Source organism: Priapulus caudatus, unplaced genomic scaffold (assembly GCF_000485595.1).
Source record: "Priapulus caudatus unplaced genomic scaffold, Priapulus_caudatus-5.0.1 Scaffold215, whole genome shotgun sequence".
In the NCBI taxonomy this organism is placed as follows: domain Eukaryota; kingdom Metazoa; phylum Priapulida; class Priapulimorpha; order Priapulimorphida; family Priapulidae; genus Priapulus; species Priapulus caudatus.
In genome coordinates this window covers 203,812-211,711 of record NW_014577276.1, presented here as the reverse complement: position 1 = coordinate 211,711, position 7,900 = coordinate 203,812, and the positions used below count along the sequence as shown (strand labels likewise).

At 40.9% G+C, this 7,900-nt stretch overlaps 2 protein-coding genes across 3 annotated transcripts in view; one reads left to right on the top strand and one right to left on the bottom strand.

The window, feature by feature from the left end:
- Positions 1-517: 517 nt before the first annotated feature.
- On the bottom strand, positions 518-5,032 carry LOC106807449 (phosphatidylinositol N-acetylglucosaminyltransferase subunit P-like). Its single transcript, XM_014809775.1, has 5 exons — positions 4,896-5,032; positions 2,630-2,753; positions 2,357-2,429; positions 1,592-1,710; positions 518-1,245 (listed from the first exon to the last, which is right to left on the bottom strand). Exons 2-5 carry the CDS (start codon positions 2,712-2,714, stop codon positions 1,106-1,108), a joined length of 417 nt encoding a protein of 138 aa, XP_014665261.1. The 5' UTR covers positions 2,715-2,753; positions 4,896-5,032; the 3' UTR covers positions 518-1,105.
- A 385-nt stretch (positions 5,033-5,417) lies between these two features.
- LOC106807440 (inosine-uridine preferring nucleoside hydrolase-like) overlaps positions 5,418-7,900 on the top strand; it is a 17,012-nt gene continuing 14,529 nt past the window's right edge. Inside the window, exon 1 of one of the 2 annotated variants that reach the window (XM_014809765.1) lies at positions 5,418-5,579. The gene's annotated coding sequence lies outside the window, so the exon portion shown is untranslated. Of the gene's footprint in view, positions 5,635-7,900 lie in introns of both variants that reach the window. The other variant, XM_014809766.1, reaches the window with a different exon arrangement.

The following is a 7,900-nucleotide window of genomic DNA, read 5'->3' as shown; positions in this document are numbered from 1 at the left end:
CCTACTCTCCATCTCTCATGTTCGAAATGATACTTTGTGTAGGAACACAATGTTTGAGCAAGGGACATGGTCGGTACGGACCTATCATCATCACCCCGATCTCTTTCGCTGTCATAACTACATTCAAAATGTCTATGCAAGTGACTACATGCATATACAGTATATGACCCCATGGTAGTCACCCTGGTTAGCCCCCACCCCACCACACCCCATTGTTCGTCATAGTAAGGAGTGACCTGCTGCAAGTGACAGAATTTTTCATCCTAGTTCTTGTAACCAATTCCTATGAATACGTTACTTTTCTTTTAAACGTCATTATGTTAGACTCTAGACACATTGAGACAATACACTGATATTCATGTGATTCTCTATGCCAGTCAATACCCACTATACTCATGTTGAACAAAATATCAACCCTGTCTATGTGCTCCTAAAAAATGTATAATAAATAATAATGCCAGCTAGGTTACTATCCATTTCTAAATTACGAACCCATTATTACCATAACAAATCATACTTTTAAGTATTGTTGATACCAGTATTTTTTACCAGTTTTCATTCAGTGACATATATTTGAATCATGCATTATTTAATAAAGATATCACCAGTAAAATATCATTTTGTTGCTTTGGCAATTATTTTTGACAAAACATATTGAAAATATACATATGTACAAAAGCAAAACAAGTCAAACCATGAATCATAAGCCGGGCAATGCTGTATCAGCGAAACAAACATTAGGAATTTTAAGGAAGTGTATGAAAAACAAAGAAAAATGCAATGCAACAAAATTTACCTCAAACTAACCCAATGCCTAATCAATGTTGCATTGCACAAGGACACTAATGATAAGCATGTCTTTTATATTAATGGCTATATTTCAAGTCAAGAACGATAAGCAAAGGTCAATGGCCCCTTGGTAAACATTACTGCAGTGATAATTGACATGAGTTTATGTCTGATAAGCAGAAACTTCCAAGCTACAAAAGTGTGTCAAACTGTTACTTGATAAACACATGACAGAATCTGGTATTCCCTGATGCATCCATGCAGAGTTTGCCACCTAGTAAGTTGAAGGTTACGTATGTATCAAACACTGGTGGTGTCAGGATGTATCCATGCAAGGTCTATCAGCATTTTCAAGATAGAGTATATGGCAGACAGTGCTGATGTCAATGTCTCCCATTGGAGGAACAGCTTCTGGTGATAACCGATCTTGGCCAACAGGTGGCACTGCATGGCAATCTGTAAAAAAGTCACAGGAGAAAATTGTTCTACTCTATTATATTCTGAAAAACTATAAAATTATGTTGCAGTCAGACAGGAATAAATTTATTGATTTCCACAATTACTTCAACCTAGGTTTATGACTTATTTTCAGTTAAATCAGTTTAGCATGCTACATAGATCCATATTACTGTTATTTTAAAGTGATTACGTCACAAATTTTCTATGGTAAATGTAAAATTTGTAAAATTTTTGTTGCCATTTTGAACACTGACTGCAATACGTAATAAAAAAGATATACAATGAAGAATGTGATTAAATATAGAACTTTCACATATTTAAATTAATGTAAATAATTCCTCACCAGTGAATGTAGAGACAGACTGTAAAAGTGGAGTGTGAATGAAATTTATGCCTATGAAGATCACATATGCAAAAACAACTGCAACACATGCATAGGATGGTACAGCAATTGCCCAGTACCTAAAAAAAATGTTTGAAAAAATGAATTACTGATCTCAGATCTACTATAGTGCAGCTACATGATTTTAAAATGTTCAAGTACTATTATTACACCAACAACACTGCAAATGCAAATTACAAATACATACAAATCTCACCATGTCTTCGTGTATAAATAAATTGTCAATAGCAACCGATAACTAACAGCTTTAAAACTTTCCAAAAACAACAATAAAGTTTTAACAACAACACCTGCTCATATTAATTAAGCATCTAACATGACAACAGCCATCTTCTGCATGCCACACAGACACAAGTTGCATAGCTTGATATACTAAGCTTTGTAAAGCCGGATAACAATACCCCATGCATGTTGAAAAAATTGCTAAAGACAGAGTACTGTGGTAACAGATCTGTCAAAATGTAGCCAGTTGTACCAAGCCAAGAAATATTTACATTCAGATGGAAGATAGTTATTCTCTCATTGGATGGACACTTAACATTAAATAAGTAACAGTAAATATTAACCTATACAGGAAAATTAAATATAAAATGGTTAATGGTAGGTAATACAGCAAAGAAACTTTTAGACATTTCACAGTTCTGTGCATGCGATTGGGAAGTCTACCGTATAGACACATTTCGATGGACCAAATGAAATACTTACTTTTGGGGCCAGTACGTCAGGCCAATTGCCTGGAACCAGCTATATGGAATGAATGCCCACAGAAGGTAGATACCTAAACAGAGCAACAATAAAAACAAGTTCATAAAGTGCAAAATCTTTGTCATGGTGTAATTAAAGACTTTTTTTTGAATTCCACATCAAACTAACAATAGAAATGGTATTCTACCTATATACCTAATACAATCTGCCTATTTTCCCAATTCTCCAGTTAACATATTATATACTTTAGTTATAGTTCCCTAGTTAGAATACCTAATGTAATGTAGCAACCAAGAAAGAGTGCAAAGCCATATATGGCTCGTTCTGGGGACGGCAGTGGTGCATGCTCTCCCGACATCTCCTGAATTGCACAATAAGTGGACCAAGCATCGAAATTCTGAAATAAGAACATTGAATGATAAAAACAATTAAAACACATATATGCAAAACTATATATACAGTAAATAACTATATGATCTATTACGTTGAAAACTACTATACATAATCATTGTAGTTTTTAATTTTCAGCGTTATCTCAAGTAAACAAGGGTTAGGGTTAGGAACTGCCGGGCATTTAGGAAATCGAAGACCGTGCCCGGCTGCGAGTTTCTAAACCGTAGGATGGCGACGTCAGATTGATGAATCACGCGTCTCGGATTGGTACGTGCGGTAGAGGTCCTATCCCAGAAACCACCGCAGCCTACGCCCTACTCCCTAACCCTAGCCCTAACCCTAATTAAATATAATTAACACTAATAAATTAAATTAAATTAAAAAAATAAAAATTAAAAATTAAATTGTTGTAAATAAATCATGTAAATATTTGCGTTAATTGGATAAAGATAGAAAAATAGAAAAATATAAAAAATAAACAGGTGGGATTCGAACTAACGCACTTCATACGTAGCGCCAGATGCTCTACCAAATAGCCTATTCAGCCGTATTGAAATTAAATATTATGGATGTGCCATGCATACATGCATGCATCGGGGTAAACCCAACGCACCAATCAGAGACGTGTGATACATCAATCTGGCGTCGCCATCCTACGGTTTGAAAACTCGCTGCCCGGCTGCCGGGCATATAGCTACAGCGTAACGAAAAAGTTCACCCAGCACTCACCACACTCCACAGTGCCGCTGAGAGGGTCTATGTCAGGCTTTCATTTTTAAGGGGCGCGATCGCGCTCGCGCTCCACCGCGCACCCGAAATTGTGCCATGGTGCGCGCATCATCGCACCTCATAAAAGGTGGTTGAAACGGCGCGCACCAGTTATGTCTATTATTATTGAAATAGAATAAGTTCCAAGGCTAGGGGGGTACCAAAAAGGTTAGCAACACCAACAATTTGTGGTAGTGGAGGTAGACGAAACGTATCGACAGAGCGTACAAGTCTCTGAGTGAACCCTCTGGTATATATATCATATATATAATACAACTAAACAACAAGCATCCAAATACAGTGCCTATACGGTAGCCCAAGTACCTGCCTCGTTTTCTACCTATACGTGCGCGAGAAAGTGGATTTCTCTGCCGACGTGAAAGCAGTCGTAGGGCTGAGGGCTCATCACGTGGTACTAGCGCATTAGCAAGTAGATGTGGTAGGTTTGTTGAATGGATTGGGTGATATATTTTGGCTGAAGATATGCTGGTACATGAATTTAGAATCTGGCTAGAGAGGTGGAAATCAGAATAAATAAAAATCAGAATAACAAGTTTATTTTTACATCCGATCAACTCTTTTATTAATCTGTGTGCTAGTGTTGGGTTGTTGGATGAAAAGAATGTAATCCTGACGAAGCCATTGAATGAATGAAGGTGAAGATGAATGATAATCAGTAGATTGACATGACATCCCAATTTTCGTTTTGGATTTCACTCTAGACTGAGGATTGGTCATAATTCCATCATCACACCCCAAGAGGCATGATGGAGAGCCCTCAAGGAGCTCTCCATCATCCCTTTTAAAGGTGTGATTTTTAGTGGAGCTCTCCATCATGCCTCTTAAGGGTGTGATTTTTTAGTGGAGCTCTCCATCATGCCTCTTAAGGGTGTGATTTTTTAGTGGAGCTCTCCATCATGCCTCTTAAGGGTGTGATTATGGAGCGTGAAAAGACCCCCTATGGTGTACTAGGGAAGTGATTAGTAGTCCTCCTGTACTTTTCAAATCTGAAAGCCTGCTATGTCCTCCGGGGGGTACTGCCGGAACGTACCCTGGGTACGGTCCGGTATACCGAAACGTACCCTGGTACTATCTAATATGCCGGACCGTATCTCGCCTACTCTACTAACGAGTCTAGGGAGTCGTCTACGCCTACTCCCTAACCCGAACCCGAACCCTAACCCTATCCCTATTAAACCCTAATCCTAACCCTAACCATATCAAATAGTGACCAGGGTACGTTCCGGCAGTACCCTGGGGGACATAGACGGCAAAAAACTCCTGCTGTTGCTTTTAAATAAATTGCTGTAAAAACGCTCTATGTATAACGATAATATAATAAAGTAATATATATACGCAGCATATTATACGAACGTACACAATAATAACGTCTGATCGTAGCCTTCCACGTTTTGGTTAGATGGGTTCGCGGCCCCACTGTTTCTGACAGGCGGTACGAGTTTAGCGCTAGGGACCAGTCTACTTCCTGGCTAGCATTGGTCTGGCATTGGTTTATAATTTATATGACGTAATGGCGATGTCACGTGCCGATGGAAACGGCTGTGATTGGCCATTTGTAAAGTGTCGCCGGCGAAAGTCGCTGGAAAATAGAAACGTTTCTATTTATATTTGTCGTCGAGGCTGTCGTCGGTCGTCGTCGCGTCAGTGTGCAATGGCTCATACTCATAGGAAACAATAGTTTCTAATTTTCTGAAAAGTTGTTTGTCGTTACGGTCGGTCGTTGTCGCTGCAGACTGCAGTCTGCAGTGTGTCTTGGTTAGGTTCGCGGTAGACTGGTACGGTGGTACCCGTCCCTTCTCACAAGCTCGATATAGGGCCTATATCGAGCTTGTGAGAAGGGACGGGTACCAGTCTAGTTTCGCGATCTCTTCAATAACCATAGATAGTCATATAGAAGATCTATACTATAGATATATAGAAGATCTTCTTCAAAAGTTCAATAACCGATGTTGTGTTCTCGTACTTGTCGGTGTCCACTACACTGGATATAATATACTGGACAACACCGATAACAGATCAAAACAGATAAACAACACTAGTGGTAGGTATTGGCTATTGTAATTTGTATATTCATTGGCTACAGATAAACAACACTGGTACGTATATTTTATTATTTAGACCAATAAATTGTGCACTAAAAATTTTTATATTCTGGTGTCGAAAAAAGGCCTAAAATATCACCAGAATATAAAAATTTTTAGGGCACAAATTTATTGGTCTAACGTATATTATAATTAATTATTATGTAGAAGATTTGTAGCCATTGTGCTCTAGTAACTATAGCCCGCGTACAGTTGCCGCAGGCCTGCGGGCGGCTAGTCCAAGCCGACGCAGACCCCAGTAATGGGTAAATGGATAAACCCGCACCCTCAGATTAGCAAAGCGGAGTTATAACGTCTGCATTTGCGGACTACCCTGCGGCAACTGTACGCGGGCTATAGTTACTATAGAGCTACCATTGTATCAGCTACAGATTCGATGCTCTATACATGTATAGACGATTTGTAGCCACTACAGATAAACAACTACAGATAAACAACACTATATCACAGCGAATACGCCGCCCCCTTTTTGTCCACTTCGACAGATATCTGAGACAGGGGTCTGAAAACGAACTCTGCGAAAACGGGGCACAATCCAACCGACATTTCGCCATCGACGGCTAAAGGCCATCTCCAAACAGCCCCTAGAAATTTTTGGCGGTGGTGCGCCTTACGGGTAATACGTAGTGCATGGCTCCTACAAGAAACCCCAAGAAATGCTGTCACTCAGCGACCGCGCGCTTGCTCATTCGCCGCTACGCGATGAAGTGGGCTACTGCCGAATATAGCGTCATGTCTATCACAGAGGTTTTAGCGAAGACGCGTACGGCGCTCCACGTGGGCTGGCGCGGTCTAGATGCTATCTCCAAAACCGCCGCCGCCGCGGTGCCCCTGGCTGCGTACGTGGCATGTTTTTACCAACCTCCTGACCCCGCGCTGCCCGTGGCGACGGCACGTCGTGCGAGCACGTGATGGCGTGGCCGTGCCAGTATTTACACGTAGCTAATCCTACGTATACTGGCCCCTGCTGCAGCCTCTGCTGCCCCTCCCCCCCCCCAAGGCCGCCGTAGTCAAGCCGGTGTACGTCTGACGAAAACTGCACGATGTTACACTGCCCGCTATACGGATTCGCGCGCCCGCCCTCCTTCGGCGCGCGAATTCGTATAGCGGGCAGCGCGAAATGCTACATACAACACCCCGCGGTCGCGTGCAACCAGTTCCGCGGTCGCGTGCGCCCAGTCCCGCGGAAGTGCGCGGCTTAACCGCTCTCGGCGGTCGGGGAACAACGCATCTTTTGCGCAACGCCATCTTGTACCCAGTCTCTCTGGATTGACATTAATCTCACTAATAGTGACAAACTATTAATAGGCTGTATATATAGGAGTGATAGTGGTTTACAAGACAATAACGACAAACTCTTGGATGTATTCTGTCATGTATTGTCACACAACTACAGTCACTACCTGATAATGGGTGATTTCAACTATAATAATATTGCATGGAATAGTTGAGATGTGAACTCATTCCTGACTATGGACTATCATAGCAGGGGAAAACCAGTTTTCCTGTTACTAAGTATATACCTGTCTATAAAAGTTGAACACAGATCGGCTAACACTCCTATTAAACACGCCATAATGCCCTATAATATTAATAAGCATATGAGTTGTCCTATAAACTCCTATATTTGAGAATAAACAGTCCTATATTTCCTATATTTTAATGATCAAAATGTGCTGGGAGGCATGAATAATGTAACCCAACAAGAATAGATCCCCCCTACTCTTGTTGGGTTACATTATTCAGTGCTCGAAATAAGCGTTGTCCGGTTGTCCGAGACAACCAGAATTTGTGCCGGACAACCTAACCAGTCTGAGACATTGTCCGGTGGACAACCAAGAAAAAAGTTGACGAAAAAACGCACTTTAATTATGTTTTTCTCAGGGGTTCTCCATGAGCACTTATAGCCTGGCGGCCCGCCATTAATCTATGGTGTGGGAAAGCGACGCATACCAGCTGCTATTTCCAACACTGGTATATGTCAGATTTCCTGATTTATGAGAGGTGAACTCGATTTGGAACCAGCAAACCAGCAAGTTCACCCCTACATTTTGGTATTTTTATTCCATTATTATTTTGAATTTTCCGATGGCTTTGCCCATGCAAAACAAACAACATGCAGTGGGGATCAGCCTAAAAAATACTTTTTTTATTACGAGAGCTCTTTTTTGATTTTGTATGAAAAAAAGAGCTCTCGTAATTTTGTTTACGGGAGCTATTTTGAGCTTGGCCAGAGCTACTTTTTCATAGCATGATTTTG